The 19867-nt window shown below is 39.4% G+C and overlaps 1 protein-coding gene across 1 annotated transcript in view; it reads left to right on the top strand.

Annotated features, from left to right (window-relative positions):
- The window catches only part of ADCY6 (adenylate cyclase 6), a 1739117-nt gene that overhangs the window by 407338 nt on the left and 1311912 nt on the right, over positions 1-19867 (top strand). Inside the window, exon 3 of the mRNA XM_044083802.1 lies at positions 537-1407. Within this exon, the coding sequence (XP_043939737.1) occupies positions 538-1407 (870 nt within the window). The 5' untranslated portion in view covers position 537. The remainder of the gene's footprint in view (positions 1-536; positions 1408-19867) is intronic.

Genomic DNA, 19867 nt, shown 5'->3' with positions numbered 1-19867 from the left:
GGTTTTCACTGTGGCCACTATCCTCACTCCTGATCTTTTGATCCATAAGAGTCTGACTCCATTCTGCAGTTTGGTTACCTGCAGGCCTTGTTGATTCTTCTAGTTCTTGTGTTAATCCTATCCAAGTCTTGGTGACTTTTGTTTATTTCATGTTTCTGATTTTGTGTGTGTGTATTTGGTTTTTTAAACAGTTTATACGTACAATGTTATTAACTTAATACCATTACAGATTTTGTAAATTGATTCTCTTTTCTTTCTGAAGGGGTCTGTCCTATAACTTTGTATGCTGCAGTAACTACTTATAGCACAGATTCTAATGCATTATTATTCCTGCAGTTTGATGCCTGCTAGCTAGGGAGAAGTGTTCATATATTTTGTTTTAATTTGGGAGACAAGTGCAGTGCATCCATAGTTTTACTCTTGATTATTTTCATTTCAAGTCTACTGTGTCATAAATGCCTCATCAGTAAAATATATGCAGCAACTCCATGATGTTAATCCATGGTCACTTATAGCATGTTTCTTTTTGCCATCAGTATGTCGTGGTTCAGTGGCATCCTGGTTCCTAAAGTAGATGACCGCAAGACTGCCTGGGGTGAGCGCAATGGGAAGAAAAGCAAGCGAAAGACCACCTCATTTTGCAAACCTCGGTATATGAGCTGCTTGAGGGACCCAGAAATGGAGAGAAACAACAGAGGAAACTTTGGACTACGCTGTGCTTGGCAGGAGGACCACTACAGTAGAAAAACATTAGGCAAAGCTGCTCAGACATGTGGAGAGGTGGGACTCCGAGCAGTGGATTTAGGCTTTGAGGATGGAGACTTCAGGGGAAGGAAGAGCCCTGACCAGGATGGCTGGGAACAGCAGGACAATGACCACCTTACAGCCAGGGAATGCTGGGCCAGAGTGATGCAGGTGTTCCATTCAAAAAAGTTCCAATCAGCCAAACTGGAGAAGCTTTATCAGCGCTATTTTTTCCAGCTGAACCAAAGCAGTTTGATGATGCTAATGGGTGTGTTGGTGGGTGTCTGTGTGGTGATGCTGGCATTCCATTGTGTCTATGGTCGACCAAATATTGCCTATGTCTGTGTGTTGTCCTTGGCCTTGGTCGCATTCTTGGTCCTTATGGCTCTCTGCAACCAGAATGGGTTCCACCAAGACTACATGTGGATCATCAGTTACTTTGTCATCCTGGTACTGTGTGTGGTGCAGGTTTTTGGGGTACTGATGGTGAATCCCCGCAGTGCCTCAGAGGGAATTTGGTGGAGCGTTTTTTTTATCTATATTATCTATACGCTGCTGCCTGTCCGTATGAGAGCTGCAGTGATCAGTGGGATCATTCTTTCTGGTATCCATCTGATCCTGTCATGGAGGCTAAACATGAAAGATGCCTTTCTGTGGAAACAGGTAAGGAGCACAATATTGTAAATTTAAAATGTTGCTAGTTCTTTATTGTTTTATAACTTCTAGTTGCTCATCTCCCTCTGGGAATGTACTGCAGTGTAAATAAGACTGGTAAGAATATGCACACCTGTGTTAGTAAATTGAAGTTGATTTATCTGTAAATGTATTTTTGTGTATGTGTACGAATATGTGCATCTATATTTTATGTAGGCCAGTTTCTGTTGATAGGAGCTTAAAAAGTTGCATATATTGTTGGTTTTCATTGGGTGATGGTTTCATCCATCCCACATCCCAAAGACATATGATTTGGCAATCCTCCATATTTCTGGGAGGTGTGTGTGTGTGTGTGTGTGCGTGTGTGTGTGTGTGTGTGTGTGTGTGTGTGTGTGTGTGTGTGTGTGTGTGTGTGTGTGTGTGTGTGTGTGTGTGCGTGTGTGCGTGTGTGTGTGCGTGTGTGTGTGTGTGTGTGTGTGTGTGTGTGCATCAAGAAATAGGAGTCTATTTCTGTGTGCCTTTTATGTGTGTTGGTGTATTATGCAGGCAGTACATTGTCCTCTCTGGCTATGGATGTAGTCTTTGTTTTACTCTGAATGTGGCTTTCCTTATAGTTTGCATTTGTTGATGTGTGTAAGTTGCTGAATGTATATAGTTTGAATGTGGCCGTATTTATGTAGTTTGACAGTTCTATGTATCTTATTTTATACTTTGTGAGTGTTGCTGTGTGCTTGGTGTGGGTGTGTGTGTGTGTGTGTGTGTGTGTGTGCGTATATGTGTATATATATATATATATATATATACACACACATATAGTGTATGTATGTATATATATATATATATATATATATATATATATATATATATATATATGTAAGAGATAGAAGATTAGTTGTAGATGTGAGGTCTGCATGTCTTAAATTTGAGACTGGATGTGTGTAATTTGCTTATACATGTGAATTTGGCCATGTATGTTGTTTATAAGTTTTATTGTGTGAATGTGATTGTGTTTATAGTTTTTGTTCCGGATTGTGCAAGTGTGTTTGCCTTACTGGTCACTTGAGTTCCGGCCCCATTTAATTAAATCTGGTAATCCTTGTAGTCTTTCTGATGATATTTAAACTGTGTGTTGGAGTGCATGGGACATGGCAGGTAAACACGAGTGAATAATCTGACCATCACAACTCAAAAATATGAATTATGTATTCTTGGGAAAAGTATCGTTTTTGCTTTGTAAATAAAAAAAGAGATAAAGGTATGTATTTTAATTATAGCCATCACTGTATGTGAGATTTTCATATACATTCTGACTTATGCACATTATTGTTGTTTTGTGTGTTATTTTAGCTAAATGTGTTTCTTGAGCATCGAATAGAAATTTCGAGTGAAACTAGAAACATAGTGCTCTAAATAAGGCTAGGCAAATGATAAAAAATGTGCCCTGGATCCTCCTTTTATTGTTTTATAGGTGAGCTTCATGTACCATCTTTCTAACTGTTCTTTGAAACACAGTCTGTCATAAATTTTGATTTGTGCAAAATGTAATTGTGTGCAGACCTTTGATCAGCGTTGTCATACACAGTAGCATACCACGTTGTCGTATATAACTGTAAGTTTTAGCAACTTCTGTCTGCATTTATCCTTGTTCTTTGCACTGAGGGGAAGGGGTGGTGACAGATATGGACATGGACAGAAAATCCCCTGCAGAGTGAAACATTTGTGTGCCATTTACCAGTATGGTCCTGCTCTAGAAACGTGACATGAGACTGTCAGGTGTGGTAGATGTTTTCTTTGACATGAAAGATTGATTACAGTTGTAAAGATTATCTTTCTTCCCAGGCCAAGTGCAGTAACAGTAGGAAGTGTATTTAAATAAAACAGTAGAGATAAAGTAGACGTTGTGGTGACTTAATCAGAGCTTGTGTGATTGCGTTTTATAATGGCAGACCTTTTAACAGGTAGCTGAATGTATGGCACTTTAGTAATTTTTCACTACTTGCTCTCGGTTGATTTTTCCATCATCACCTTTTTTTCATTTCAATGACTCTTAAAACTATAACCCAACACATTTCATTTGTGGGTTCTTAATGTCAGCATGTAGATAAGCAAGAGACGAGACATTTTTCCAGGTGTCCTTCAGCGACAGTGCACTTTTTTGCCATCTGCAGCTGTCTTGAAACTAGTTTGTTTGCACACAAAAGTCAGCTGTGAAAACCAAGCTGATCCAGCTAAATGAAGTAATGTAAAGAATGTGAGAATGTATCTGTCTTATCATCCATTACTGAGCTTTTCAGGGTAGAACCTGTGCATCTGAGTAGTAACTTGCTGTTTACAAAATGTGGAAGCAGGGCTGGCCAGTTATTGTGCCCTGTAAGGGTTTTATTGGTCAAAATGAGATGCTCTGAGACAGCTTTGTCAGGTTTCAGATATATAACACTGCGTCTGTCTCAGGTGATGCATTGTCATTTTATTTGCAAATAATTATTTCATTGCAAATGCAACTCCATTAATAATATAGTGTAACTGGCATGTCTGAGTATAAAAGAGGCATACATTTTTGAAATAAGCAATGTATACAGAAAAAGGGAGAGTGGAAAAATTGTGTGTTTTAAGGAAAGACCCTTTTATCTCTAAATGTGTGCATGTGTTCATATATTGAAATGAGAAAATGTGGTGAAGGAAGGGAAAATTAGACACCATTGTGGACTTTAGTGATGAGGATTACTGAGATACTAGAAGAGGGGAGTATTGGTGGTACCCTTTGTGACACATTCTTTCGGTATTTGGGCAGAATTTTTTTTCTCAGTTTTTTATAGATAGATGTCTTTGCACGCAAGGCTTTGAATTTCTGATCTTGCAGTGAATGCAAAAGAGAACAGTAAAGTTACTTTGTGATTGTACTGGATGTATACATTTGTTCTAGTCCGGTGAGGAGGAGGCCATTTATGTGTAAGAGGTTTAGCTGGAATCTTTTGCCTTTTCCTTCGTATCTAGCTTAGAGGCTCATCTGAATTGTCTTTCTGTTAATTTTTTTTTTTTTTTAAACAAAACTGTATGATCACTTGCTTAAGACTTGCTGCATTGCATATTTGGAATGTTGATCCTATTACATAAATTCAGTTATCTGGATCTTCACAGCATGCAGACTTGTGTTTTAGCTACTTGTATATGTTATAGCTGTTTATTAACAATTTGTCATGCTGTACTTGGTTTAACTAGTTAATTCTTAGCCACCTCACACCTACCCCTTATTGTTTTTGTCACCCAGATTCTTGTGTTTCTCCTAGCACGCATCTTCCGTGGCTTTGTGAAACAGTGACAGTGGTATTGACATCTTTCACCTGTTTTCCTACACCGTTATTTCTAGGCCTGTTGTATATACTGTTGTTGTTCTGCTTAGTTGAGGGATGTTTTCTGACCGATTTCTCACTTTCCTGTTGGAATTACCTGTGTAAATGGACTAATATTTCTTTCCTGTTTGAGACCTTGGCTGTGCACCAGTGAGACATCAGGAAAATGTCTGCTTGGGTTGCTGGTATATTCCTGGTTACTCCAAAAGTTTCCAAAATAGCACAAATAGTCATCTGCTTTTAGCTGCCACAAATTTGGTAATGACCTCTTGATGCTACAGATTTTAACTTGCTTTTTTTTTTGTTTTTTTTCTTTTTGATACAGTTGGTTTTGGAAGATGGACATATTTGCATGATCTCTCCAGACAAGGCTGACCTGTCAGTCAGCTTTCCTGTTAGAAGTAATGTGTTACAGAAATAAAGAAAATATTAGCTTATATCTTAGTCGCACCACGTTTTTAAAAATATACAGTGGTTTTAGGACAGCCTCCCCCTCTTCATTTTTTTTGCATTTCCTTTTTAGTCTGCTTGATGATTTCCACATTGTTCCAAAAGGTTGAAAGAAACTCCTGTGTTCCGTTTCCAGGGGAACTATAAAATTAATTAGTCAAATGTAGTCACATCAAGGAGATCAAAATCTGGATTATTATTGCAGATCATATACTAAAATTATAGCTTACAGTTTGTCTAAAAGTGTGGTATACCACCTACATCTCAGTACTTCAATAGCAGCTTCATACACACAGTACAAAATGCTTTTGTTTCTGAAAAGAAAATTAATATCAAAATGCAGAGAAAGCAACCAGAAATGTATGCACCACCCACAGGGTTTAGTGTGCTTAGAATATTAAGTGACTGCAAAATTCCAATCTGACAACTGGTATGCAATGTAGTTAACTGATGAGTGGCAGAGAGAGAGAGTTGAGAACAGACAGACTAATTAACTGCCACTTGAGAACTATGGAACTGTTCTTAACAAATCGTGTTTCTTTTTAAGTTTGAATAATGTTTACTGAATCTTCAGCCTGTTAGTATTTATTTCTAGATGCTACAAATGACACTTCACTGTTCTTACTTTGCATCTGTAGCACATTTTATGCTCTCTGTTGTATGGCATAGGACATGCTAGCTGTCATGGCAGAGTAGGTGTTGGTTCCGATTGCTAATCCTTCAAGAAATGGAGAACAGGATATACCTTTACTGAAGTTGGCAATCAGGAACTTTCTCACAGAAGGGAACATAGGCTGTGCTTGCTGGTTGCAGCATATGCAGTATTCCTGTAGGTTGCGCACAGGTGCACTGTGTGTGGGTGGAGTGCGGGTTGCATCATCAGTGGGGGAGCATGGGTTATTGGTTGGAGCACACATTGTAGCTTCAGTGGTTTGGCTGGAACATGGCTACATTGGCTATATTCAGGGATTAGTGTTTAGGCTATGTATTTACCACTTGGAGCAGAGTTACAAGGTGTAACGTTGAGAGACTCTGAACTCAGACTTTAGGGAAGCTGTATACCGATGGAGTAATGACAAGGCAGGCCTCCTTATCTCTTAAGGGATTGCTGCACTACATGATACTTCACAATCTTTTCTAACAAAAAAAGCACGAACCTGTGCCCATGTAGCAGTATCTGGTAAACAGTGCATTACCTTATGGTGCCACTTGTAATTCAAACTCTAATGCTGGCTAACCTGAGAGTGCTGTTTTTATTCTCAAAAATGTGATTGTTGGTAAGACTTGCAATCCCAAAGCATTCAGTGTGTGCTTATGTAGTCATGTCATGCGTACGTAAGTCTGGCTGGTAGCTGTTTTGACATATTCTCTTTAGAAAGCGAGTCAGAATGTAGTTAACTATATAAGCACACTTGGGTAATTTGCTGACCACAAAGCTTGCTGTCATGTCTATCTTCAGTAACGCATATAATTGCGGGTAATCAAACTGCATTAAATTTCAAAATTTCCCAGGCTGCTTGGTACCTACCCTTATCCCATGATGCACCACTCTGGATCTTCATTTAGTATCATAGGAAGTTACTAGGCTATTGGCCCTGAGGCCCTTACAAGTCTAGCCAAGAATTTAGCCCATGTTCCAACAAGTCAGCACCCTATGCCACTGTCAAGCAGGGACACAGGTGGAATCCCATGGGTGTATTTTTTCTTCCCTATCCAGTTATCCAGGATGCGCTTAAAAAGGTTTAATGAGAGGTACTCTGCTTTACATGGAGAGAGTCTATTCCACAAAAGGGAGAGTCTTTGGGACACAAATATGTCCCGCCAACAAGTCCTATTGATGTCACAGACCAGGTTGAGGTTGCATCTGTGGGTTACTCAAGTGGAGCCTAATTTGTGGATATGCAGTAGTCCTATCAGGGCTGGGTCTGAGATTGCTTTGTATGCCAGACAGAGGTTACCTGTGAGGAGTCTGTAGGAGACTGAGTAGAGGGATAGGGAGTCTGTAGGAGACTGAGTAGAGGGATAGGGCTTTTAGCCTATCTGTGTAGGGTAGATGTAGAAAGCTTTCCATACAATGGAGGCAATATGGTGGTCAAAAGTCAGTTTGCTATCAACTTGAGTGCCCAAGTCCTTCACAACTGATTGCGTGCTTGGTACCTTATCAATGTGAAAATTTGTGGGGACATCATTCTCCCAAAAAGGGATGATGATGCATTTTTTGGCATTCAGTTTGAGGCCATGTTTCTGGCACTAGTCATTTGTTTGGGTGAGACCCTCTTGGAGGATGTCCACATTACCAGGGGAATTGATGGGAGCATGCAGGTTGCAGTCCTCTGCAAACTTGGGTCAGCCATAGCCCACTAGATTTGGCCTGCACCTCAGAGAAGTATATCCCAAACAGCAGAGGCCCCATGACCGATCCCTGGGATATATCGGTTGTTATGGGTCTACTACTTGAGGTGGCTTCCCATATTTTGACTAGGTGGGTTCTATCAGTGAGCCAGTTTGCTCCCCATCTGGTAACATATAGATTGATGCCTAGTTGAGAGAGTTTATCTATTATACCCGAGTAGTATCGAAGGCCTTGGCCAGGTCAACATAGGCGGTGTGCATTGTCTTCCCCTTGTCTGTTGCCTTGGAGGCAGTCTCAAAAAAGTCGACCAGATTTAACAGGCATGACCTTGCCTTGACAAAACCAAACTGTGTGGGATCAAGTGTGTGGAGGTTGCCAATGTCCTTGTTAATGAGGTCCATGATAATCTGTTCCATGGCCTTGCAGATCAGGCTAGTTAGGCTGATGGGTCTGTAATTTCCAGGATCAGTGGATGCTCCACCTTTGTGCAAAGGGATGACAGTAGCTGTCTTCCACTCAGCTGGGATGAAACCTGTACTCGGGCTTTGGTTGAATAGGCTGCCTAATGGTGCTGCAAGTTCCTGCCTGAGTTCATGTAGGATGCAGCCTGAGATGTTATCGGGTCCCATGGAGGCTGTATTTTTGCCTTTGAGAGGGCAGTGATAACTTGCTCCCTAGAGATAAGAGGAAGGGGGCCGGTACTGGGGATTTTCAGTTTTACTGATGGGGGGGGGGGGACGACAGAGGAATGAAGTTTTCACTGAATATGTCTGCCAGCAGGTTGGCTATATCTACAGGGTTGTGAAGAAAGCCTTATGACTGTCTTTAGTAGATGTGGCCAGTTTGGACTCTGTTTGCTTTGGAGGATTTCACTAGTGCTCTTATTTGCTTGTTTAGGCTAAGGAGAGATGGCTTCCAATTAGACACCTGTTCCTTCTTGGTGCTGGACAGCAATTTTTTTCTTTTACTATAGAGTTTATTGTAGATGTCCACCAGACAGGTTTACTCGTCCTTGAGGACGATGATTTTGTCCTGTCTGGTATTCCTGATTCCATGCAGCTATATAAATGCTGATATAGTACTTTGGTGTAGATTTGGAGTCTGGACATACGTGCCAACTCCTGTGGAGGGGGATGTGAAGCTGTTTATACCTTCTCTCAGGAGGTTGTAATCAGCTTAGGAGAAGTTTTTTTGTTTGACTCTAGTGGGGGGGGGGGGGAGATGGTGACTTCCTCATAAAGTACTCATACAGTCACCATATGGACCCAGTCAGTCATTTCTATTCATTTTTTTAGAGAGTTATGAGTGATTCATTCTTGTACATTGCAGTTTACTGTGATTTTCCAGTAATTGTTTACTGTTTTTGGTAACTTTTTTACTAAAATTTTTAATTTGTTCTGTCAAAAGTTATCTGTTTTGGAAAGAATTTCTTGATGGCACACTTTTGCATGAAAAAACATTTCTCTCCTCTTCTGTTGCTGTAGGATTTTGTTTATAACTATAAATATATTTCCCTGTTATTGCTGTTGTAGCATTTGCATATGCTAATATTTATATACTGCTTTTTGTATACTTTTGATCCATTTTCGCTGAGGAAACTGTTTTGTTCAGATGTGTCATCTTTTTCCTACTGTGGAACTATTGCGAATTTCTTGTTGTGGTTACTGATTTCATAAAGCCACCCTTCTGTCAGAATGGTGCATAGTTTTCCATAAATGTTCCTGTGGAGATTAAAATCCCTCCACACGACTGGTACCAGAAGTGTGTTGTTGTGTATGTCAAGGTTATATCCTTTCCAATTGCAAGATTTATGTAGAATTTTCTTTTTTACTGCTCTGTCATACAGAAGAATGAGAAATTAGAGATGGATTTATATAAGCAGTCATTAAAATTGCATTTATTTAAGGAGTTATTGTCAACTCAGCTTTCTGGTTCAAAGAATGGAGAACTTTCTGCATCTCAGACTCTAGACCAAATTTTAGCAAATTAAAAAAAAAAAAAAAACACAAGATGAAGTTCGCTTCAAGTGTAGGGAACAGTGTATATGGAAATTTACCTGTGGTGCCTCATTCTGTTCACATGCCTTCAAGGGGTTAAAAAGAAACATTCAGAATTCTAACGACTCTTTAAATACAATCACTTGCACAATACCAGCAGTCATAAGCAACGCGGAACCTAGAATTATACCTGCCTGCTAAGAATTTTGAAGTCACCATTAACACGGTACTGCATTCAGTCTATATAAGATAATACCAAGTTTCTCCCTCCCCAACCCTTTTTAATACGCCGGTATCAGATGCAAAGAATCTAAGATGTGAAACATTTCTGTCCTGATGTTTTACAGCATATACAGCTACAGGGCTTATATATTTTATATATATATATATTGTTTTTTAACATTACACATATTCCTTTCCTGTATTTTAAGTTTTATTGTACATGTAGTCTAACCAGTGTGCCACTTTGGATATGAACAACTGCAAAAATTCAATAAGAACCAAATATAATGAGACAGGAAAGTCAAAGTAAACTTTATTGTCCTACAGCTCAACATAGGAAAAAGTGAATATCACTGTACATAATGTTGACACTCTGGCTCGAACCATATGAATGACCGTTTGTAGAAGGGAAGATTCAACTAAAAAAAAAGTTAAATAATAAAAATGATTCAAATTTGTTTTACTTTATTTACTTTTTGTAAGCTGTATTTACATCAGAAATGCAACGAATACAACAGCAGGGATAGACTCGGTAGAAATATAACAATACGCAAAAAAAAGCAGTACTATAACAGAGAGACATGTAAACTTACCCACCACTAATATATACCATAAACTTACAGTTCAGTTTTCCTAGTGAAGATAGAGACATATGAAATGAGCTGTTCGGAGAGTTTATGTAAACAACAGTGACATTGCTCACAAATGTTTTACCCATGTAGCACATTAGGCTATGGGTTTGTTATTAAGCAGTCTGGTAGCATGTGGGAAGAAGCTATTATGGAATCTGGATGTCTTGCATCTAATGCTTCTGTAGCTCGTCCTTGTATTCCTTATATATGTACAGTGGATATAAAAAGTTTACACATCCCTGTTAAAATGTCAAGTTTTTGTGATATGAAAAAGAGACCACAATAAATAATTTCTAAACTTTTCCCACCTTTAATGTGACTTGTAACATGTGCAATTCAGTTGAAAAACAAATCTGTTAGGGGAAAAATATGAAAAAATAAAAAGCATACAATAAGCTGGTTGCACAAGTGTGCACACCCTTAAACTAATACTTGTTGAAACACCTTTTGATTTAATTATAGCATTCCGTCGTCTTGGGTAGGAGTCTTATCAGCATGGCACATCTTGACTTGGCAATATTTGCCCACTCTTCCTTGCAAAAGCGCTTCAGATCGGTCAGATTGCGAGGGCATCTCTTGTGCACTGTCCTCTTCAGGTCACCCCACAGATTGTCTATTGGATTTAGGTCTGGGTTCTGGCTGGGCCATTCCAAAACTTTAATTTTCTTCTGGTGAAGCCATTCTTTTGTTGATTTGGATGTATGCTTGGGGTCATTGTTGTGTTGAATGGTGAAATTTCTCTTCATCTTCAGCTTTCTAGCAGACGCCTGAAGGTTTTGAGCCAAAACTGACTGGTACTTGGAACTGTTCATAATTCCCTCCACCTTGACTAAAGCCCCAGTTCCAGCTGAAGAAAAGCAACCCTAAAGCATGATACTGCCACCACCATGCTTCACCGTGGTGATATTGTTCTTTTGGTGATGCAAAGTGTTGTTTTTGCACCAAATGTACCTTTTGGAATTGTGCCCAAAAGGTACAACCTTGGTCTCATCAGACCACAACACATTTTCCCACATACTTTTGGGAGACTTGATGTATTGCTTTGCAAATTTTAGCTGGGCCTGGATGTTTTTTTTCTGTAAGAAAATGCTTCCGTCTTGCAACCCTTCCCCATAGTCAGGACATATGGAGAATATGGGAGATTGTTGTCACATATAGTACACAACCAGTACTTGCCAGAAATTCCTGCAGCTCCTTCAGGGGTCTTTTGGCAGCCTCCCTGATCAGTTTTTGTCTCCTCTTTTCATCAATTTTGGAGGGACGTCCAGTTCTTTGCAATGTCACTGTTGTCCTATATTTTCTCCACTTTGATGACTGTCTTCACAGTGTTCCATCATATATCCAATGCTGTAGAAATTTTTTTTGTACCCTTCTCTTGACTGTTACAAACCATCAAAGGGGTCTCATTGTTGATAGGTAAGCTTTCTGCGAGCCATGGCTTTTGCTGTAGCAGGCAACTGAGTAAGTCAGGAAAACCCTACTAGGACAGTTGAACTTTATTTGGGGGTTAATCAGAGTCTCTTTAATTGATGGCAGGTGTGTACCCAAGAAGACTAAATGTTGTAATTAAATCAAAAGGTGCTTCAACAAAGTACTAGTTTAAGGATGTGCACACACAACAAAGTATTAGTTTAAGGGTGTGCACACTTATACAACCAGTGTATTGTACGTTTATTTTTTATATTTTTTTCCCCAACAGATTTCTTTGTTTTTCAATTGCATTGTACAGGTTGTAGGTCACATTAAAGGTAGGAAAAGTTTTGAAATGATTTATTGTGGTCTCATTTTTTATATCACAAAAACCTGGCATTTTAACAGGGGTGTATAAACTTTTTATATCCACTATACGTATATATATAGATATATATATATATATATATATATATATATATATATATATATATATATATATGTGTGTGTGTGTGTACATATATATACATACATGTATATATCTGTATGTATGCATTATATATATATATATATATATATATATATATATATATATATATGCATATGCAATATATATATAATTGTATGTATGTGTGTGTGTGTGTGTGTGTGTGTATATGTGTGTGTATATATATATATATATATATATATATATATATATATATATATATATATATATATATGTGTGTGTGTATAATAGGAAACTGTTTCTTCATGAAAAAATCATTTCCTGTGTATCTTTAAATCATTATGCTTATGTACCAGTTTGCATACATCACAGTTCAGGCAAGGAAAAGTCCTAGTTCTGGAAAAAGTTCATTATAACAAGACTTCAACTATATTTAATGCTTTCTTGTAAGCAAAATTAGGACTTTTAGGAAGTAACTTGCTTAGTTCCAAAGCAGTAAAAATTAGCTCTTATAATCTACCTAACTTCAGTTTTGAAACTGGTGTGTTTAGTAATAAAGAAGATGGGGGAGGTAGCCATATGAGTGCTTTGTACTGTGCCTTCTGTAGGATCCAACAAGGATCCCGCTCTTAATCTGTATTACAATTGTGTTTATGCAAGCTTTCATTGTCAACTGAAACTTCTGATTCCAAAGTCTCTGACAAACCTTCTGCATCTCAAGCTCCAGACTTTTTTTTTTAACCTTGGCTTCAAAGCTGTCAAAACCATCTGCAGTAGAATCTCTTGAAACAAGAGATCAGTTGCCAACGTATGGGTGCATATGCATTCATGTGTGATGTAGAAAAAAGGCCAAGTGATTTACTTCATACTCCCCCTTGCCAATAAACTCAGTGGATGGTGACGGCTGTTCAGGAGGTTGGTCTAGGACTCTGTTGTATCTCGTAAGTATGGATGGAAAGGTCTTGTCTTCCTCTCTAGTGTCCGAGATGGTCTTTAAAGTTTATGGAAACCTTTGAAAAAAAAAATGTTCCCGTAGTAATTGATGAAAAATTCATGCTTTTTGTTAATATTAAAGTTGTGGAGAAGTCTGTCCTCCCCATTTATGTTACAGGCTAGTTCTCCCCCGGTTTATTAGCCAGTGATTGGGCATGAACAAAGAGGTTGTAATCATTTTTAAGTTCATACTGCCAAGGTCGTTCTCACCAAGGCAAGAACCTACACCTGTTCTGTTTGACATTTTCTGATTACTGTACCAGGACCATCAAAACTTTTCTGGCTTCTCTACTTCTAGGTTCCAGGGCAGGACGTTAAAGCTTTCCTCACCAATCATCCTCCTTTGGTATAGCTTCCAAAAAGACTGCTAGCAACAGCTACAGTTTTAGCATTGTTACTTTAACTCATGTTGACTACAGAGACAGGTGTGGAATTGAGTTTGTGACATTAAACCAACACTGGTATTGCCCCCAGCCCCTGCTGCTTCATCTTTTTTGGCTGTCTAAGTATCCCTATCTATCACAAGTTCTGTCTGCGCCACCTTTATCCCCAAGACTTCTATGAGTGAGCTGGGAAGGGGTGCTGGAAACTGCTGCTTCTGTTGAGGGGAGTTGTATTATGACATGTGCCGTTGTTTCTCCACCTCCCCTTATGTTCAGCATCTGAGCGTTATTCCCCTGTGTGGACCACACCTCCCCTTTGGGAGTGGCTTCAGACACCTTCCCCCCGGGATGGGCACACCCATCCCTCTCTGCCAGTAACTCAAGCACCCAATCCACTAATTGAAACTGGGTCACCTGAACCATAGTTAGGTCTTTATACTTCAACGCCAAAGTGATCACTATGGACAGGAGGGTGAGGCCAGTCATATCCAGGGGTTAGAAAATGCCCATTTTTCTACTCCAGTTTCTTCATCATCTCTCGTACAAGACATCACATTCTATATAAAAATGACAAAAGCAGAAGTCTTAAGCTTTTTAAAAGAGCAATCCAGAGGTCTTGTCTAAGAATTAGAGCTGTATATTACTCTAGGTTCTTTTCAGTACCAAAAAAAAGCATAGCACCTCAGGTCAATTTTGAATTTAGTGTCCTGAGCACATTTATTCTGAAAGATAACTTTTGAATGGGCTTTGTGAAGTCAGTGCTTGTCTAGCAGAAGAGGATTGGCTGTGCTCTTTGGGCCTGCAGATGTCTACCACCACATAAATACAAAAATAAATAAAAACAGGAAATCCAGAAGATATATGGATTTCAGAGTTAGAGCCATTCGTTATAGTTCTGGACTGTACCATTTGGTCTCCCCTCTGCTCCCAAGGTGGTCATAAAATGCATTTTTTGTGACAGTGGTGCACTTCTTTTTGCGAAAGAGAATGTCTTCCTTTACCTGGATAATCAGAATCTAGCTATAATTTATTTAGTGTTGGCAAGGGAATGTCTTGTCTTACTGTTCTCTTGTTTGCCGTTAACATCAAACCTAGCAAAATCCCAGCTACAAAATCCTCAGTTACTGGTTTTTCAGAACCCCTCAAAGCCAAGTTCCTCCTCTTTTTTTTTTTTTTTTTTGTTTTGTTCTAATTCACCTTTGCATACTTTCAATTCACGGTAGCAGCTATCTACGCCCATGATTCATCATACAGGAATTTACATGAGTTCTCCAGTGGAAATTTTGGGTCCAGTCGTCTCAGAATGTCAATCCTGCAGTGTACCAAATCTGCATTTTCAGACCTACATGTGTCATTTATCATGGCAGCTGAACACCAGCAGTGTTTCCTTTGGCATTCTATCTCCCAGTACTGAGGCAACAGTCAACATGAATGTATTGTCCCTGGGTTGTAGGTAGAATGTTAAAACAGCAGACATTTTAGGCGCCTGAATATCATTAGAACTTTCCCTTCACATCATTGTGCTGGAGGTGAAAACCATCTTGAGTATCCCGGAATTCCAGGACTCTCACTGGTAAGAGTTCTGACCATACAGATAGGTCTCATGCCAGTGTTGCATGGTATCTAAACAAGAAGGGGGGAACTAATCCTACCTTGTATGGCAGGAAGCTGTCCGAGAGTGTGAGTGGCTAATGTTTGTTAACCTACTTTCTCAATGCCACCCATATCTCTGGGGTGCCTAGTTTGGTGGCAGACAAGCTGAGCAGGTACCTGCTGGTGCGTCATGAGGGGTCCTTTAGTTCCTCTGTGACTAAGAAGATTTTATGAAGATGAGGGAATCCGTATTGTGATTCGCTTGCACCCCCCACCCGATGAACACCAAATGGCAGGAATGACTTTTCCAGCATTCCTTCAGCAGGAAACACTCAGGGTTCTGTAGCAAATAAGTGGTCAGCTGGACTCCTTCACTTGATCTGTTCTTCTTATGACGAAATTTATTCAGAAAGCAAAACTTTACAAAGCCATCATCATAACTCCATGTCTGGCCCTAGCAGATCCATTTTCCTCTTCTTCTGCCTCATCTGCTGGAGAACCCCTTTTCTTGAGACCCAGAAGAAATGTACTGTCCCGTCTGTTGGACACTTTCACTTGGACATTTACTCTTGCTGCTCGCTGCATGGCTCTTCTGCTTCCAGCAGTGATTTAATTTATTCTTTTTTTTCAGGTTGAGTGTCAGTAACATCTTCCCCAAAGTCCAATATGAGGAAGACTTAGAGGCAAATTGACAAATTTATTGATGTGGTCTCTCTCTTAAGGGCCTAGATCCCTCTTCTCCTCCATTTCCCTGTCTTATAGAGGAAAAACCCAAACCAGTGTTAAAGTATCTGTTAAAGTACATTTGGCTGTCTTGTCAGTCTCTCCTCATGGGAGTCCTTAGTCCTATGAGGTACAGAGGATGGACCTTGTTTTACAGATCTAGCTTTATGCCAAGTACATAGCTTATATCTCTTTCCAGGAAGCAAGTATCTACTTTTTGTGCATGATACTGTACGAAAAGTACATACTGCTTACCTGGACACCAAGAAGCTGGTTAGCTTGCATTCTTAATTAAAAAAAAAATAGACTGAAGAGTACTTTGGTGAATATAGAATACTCTGAAGCAAAGTGTTCCATTAATGCTCCACTCCGTATTTCCTAGTGTGTGTGGTAAATCCTGGCCATGTAGGACTCAAACTACTACTTTATCTCTGAGTTGTCCTAACTAATTAACTTCAGATGAACTAAGAAAATTAAGCTGTCCTATGGCCCACTGTGAATGTTGCTTGTGGCAGTTTTCTCTGTGCTGCCATTGCTTGTCATGTACATCCTGACTGTATGATCTTTTCCATGTGCTGCTTCCAGAAGGTTGTGTGTGTGTCATTTTTTTATTTTGTGCAGAAACATTGACAAATAACTCTGATATGTTTTTCCTAAACTGCTTGCCTGTTTGAACTGCCTGATGTATAGGATTCCTTTTGGAGCCCCAGTAAATTGGCTTTTAGAGCATACAGATTTTCCTTCAGATGTCATAAATTTAGCATGGTGGATATTGCAATAAATAGCCAAGTACTGTTATATTCATGTTCTACCACACACATGCTGACTTCTCACCATCGACCATTGTCCACTTAACTGTAGACTTGTGTCGTTGGCATGGCAAAAGAATGATGTCTGAGATTTGATGAGAGCTACTGTTATTGAACATTTTAAACAAATTTGGGGGTTGTAATATGGGCATTGTGAAGGGTTCATAAGGAAGCGGGAAGCTGGAGTGGCTGAAGTAGAATGGTTGAAAGTTTAATAAATGAAGTGGCTGAAAATCTGGGGTAATGAAGAGGTTGGAATATCTTTTTTTGGGGAGGATCACAGTGAGGGAGATTGAGCTGAAGGGTAAAAGTAGAGGGTCCCTATTAGAACCATGAAAGCTTAAAAAATTGAATGGCTACAAAGCCGAGTATTCAGTTACTACAGTGATGATTGGAAAATTTGCCCTTTCCTCACTGTAGGGCGATCTCAGAGTTGGTATATGTAATTATCAGGGGGGCACAGCCCCCCACAAAACAGATTTAGAGTAAATGAATATCCATTCGATTTTTCAAACTTTCGTGGTTCTACTAGTGACCCGAAGTAGACTAGACCAGCTGGATGAAGAAGAAAGAGAATGTGTCAGCTAAAGTGAAATAGGTGGGATGTATAGAAAGTGTGACATTTGGTATACATAACTGGGAATAGCAAGATAAGATGTGAGATTGCCTAGTTAAGCTGCTGAAACTGTCAATGTGCAATGTGCATGGGAATCCAGATCACAGGATAAACTTGCAGGACTCTGACAGAATGCAGGTGACAGAAGACTTTGCTTTGTTCCTTCTGTGAGCATTGATTGATCTTATCTCCTGCAAACTGTACTTACCCATTCATTGGCCTGCAGTGAGAGACCTATGGCCCATTCATTCTGTGGGGGTGATGGTGAAATGTAACAGGACAGATGGCATAATTCTGAGGAAGATTTTTTTTCACTTAAACCTTGACCTCCATGCACATGTTTGCTAGCATCCAGGGGAGTGGCTTTTGCCATAACTCCACGAGATATGATAATTTGGCCCTGCCTTTTCCTAGACAATAATCTCTGTGCGATCCCCTGTCTCCACTTGAATTTCTATCCCTGGGTGTATTTGTGGCTGCACGCACATGCCTCAATTTCTTTTCCCCAGAAGTGAGGCAAGCAGGCTTAAGGCTTATCACCCCCCTCCCCCAATGCCTGCTCCAAGAGGCATCTAGGCCTGTAGTTGAACTCAAATTGCCAAGGTCGTAGTTTGGGCTTCATCCCTCTGTGCCAACAGAGCTGGTTAAAGGTGACAGTATGTTTAATATATACACACATCTTGGCACTCATTAAAAAAAAAAAATTGTGCAGATGCATAAATGCATCTTGCGCAGTGTGTTTAGGACTTTACCACTGGTATCATCCTTGGTGGCACACTAACTTTATCACTTTATGTTGAATAGAGCACTGGAGTGCCTGGTGTGCTAATTCCATTAACATAACCTGAATTGCTGACAAGTATAAATAAAGGGGCACATGTCTGTGTAAAGCTGAACTCCGAATTAACATTAAGGTTGTAGGTTAGCAGGGGAATGAAATGGGGATACGGGGTCTTTCCTCCTCCTCTTTTTTTTTTTTTTTTTTTTTTTTTTTTTTTGCTTTTTATTTGGAACCATTGCCTTTCTCACTATATATATATATATATATATATATATATATATATATATATATATATATACACACACACACACACACACACACACACACACACACACACACACACACACACACACACACACACACCTAGGGGTCCCAGAAAATGAACTAATTGCTTTGTATGAAGCAGTAGAAAGATTTATGAGGATATCTGTGTATAGAATCAATAAAGTCAAAACTCTGGCCATTATTTTCTATTTATTTATTTTTTACTTTACATCTGTTGACCAGGATTGCCCGACTGAGCTGGAATAGCCCTTTTTCATGAGAGGCCCTGGGGGAAAAGCTCCAGAAACTTTACAATAAGATTAACCATTTAAAGAAATTGAAACATTTACAGTACATGTCAATAAACATAGCAGAGCCATCTCAATTAACTTCCAACCCTTGGAAATATTCAAAGATTTGTACTCCAACATATTGCAACATAGGCAGGTAAGGTACCTACGTATTACTTTATCTGGGATGGTGGAGGAAATTTATTAAGTATAATTACAAGTGACACACAGGTGAATGTAAAAGCTGGATTAGGATATGGAAGATGCTGGAGTTGGGTATAGAAGAAAAAGTGCAAGCTATACAGATGCTTATCCTTTTGGAATTGTATTTGTTCTGGGTGGTACCACTCTATCTGGGGGTGGACTTTTTTAAAGATATGGATAACGTAATAAAACTTTTTTTTTTTTGAGGGCATGATAAACCAAGAGTAGCATAGGAGTTGACAAGGGGGAAGACGAGGACTTGGAATGCTAGACCTGCAAAAGTATTGGAGGGTCTCAAAGCTAAAACATTTTATCAAATAGCAGTATAAATCAAATCTTCCTAGATGGGTCACAGTAGTGCATGAGGCAGCATAATAAAGATCCAGAGAGACTGCATTATGGGGCAGTGAAGGAGGAGCAGTGACAGCTGTACACTCTAATGCAACAAAACCGTTCTGATGGTTAACAAAGATGATGGATATCCAAGGCTTTAGAAATTGGCTTGCCCCTCCCTCAGTAGGAGTCAAAATGAAAGGAGTAGGAAGGGATTTAATAAGCTGGATAAATTCTAAGCTGGGAGGAACTGAAAGTAGCACAAAGTTCTATGATTTGGGGTAGCTTTAAAATGTTATTTCAGCTAGAGGAAGGAGATTTCTGCATGAAAGTGTTTACACAAATACTTGTGTACAACAGCAATACTGGCAAACCGGTTTCCTATGACCTTGGATATATGCTGGGGTGTGATACAGGGAAAGAGGAAGACTGGATGCACATGTTTTGATGTTGTACAAGCTGGAGGGCATATAAGAAGAGGTAGTATAATTGTTTTTAGAGCAGATTTGGTCTAGGATAGACAGACTCTCCCAAAGTGTTTTGTTAGGAATAATCCCACAACTAACAAAAAAATGGAGAGGAGAAGGACCTATTAACAATGACAGTGTTGGTATCTCA

The sequence above is a fragment of the Protopterus annectens genome, chromosome 9.part0 (assembly GCF_019279795.1).
Source record: "Protopterus annectens isolate FY-2018-M chromosome 9.part0, PAN1.0, whole genome shotgun sequence".
Classification (NCBI taxonomy): Eukaryota; Metazoa; Chordata; order Ceratodontiformes; family Protopteridae; genus Protopterus; species Protopterus annectens.
Note: the sequence above shows the minus strand (reverse complement) of the source record. Positions and strands in the feature narration are given on the sequence as shown.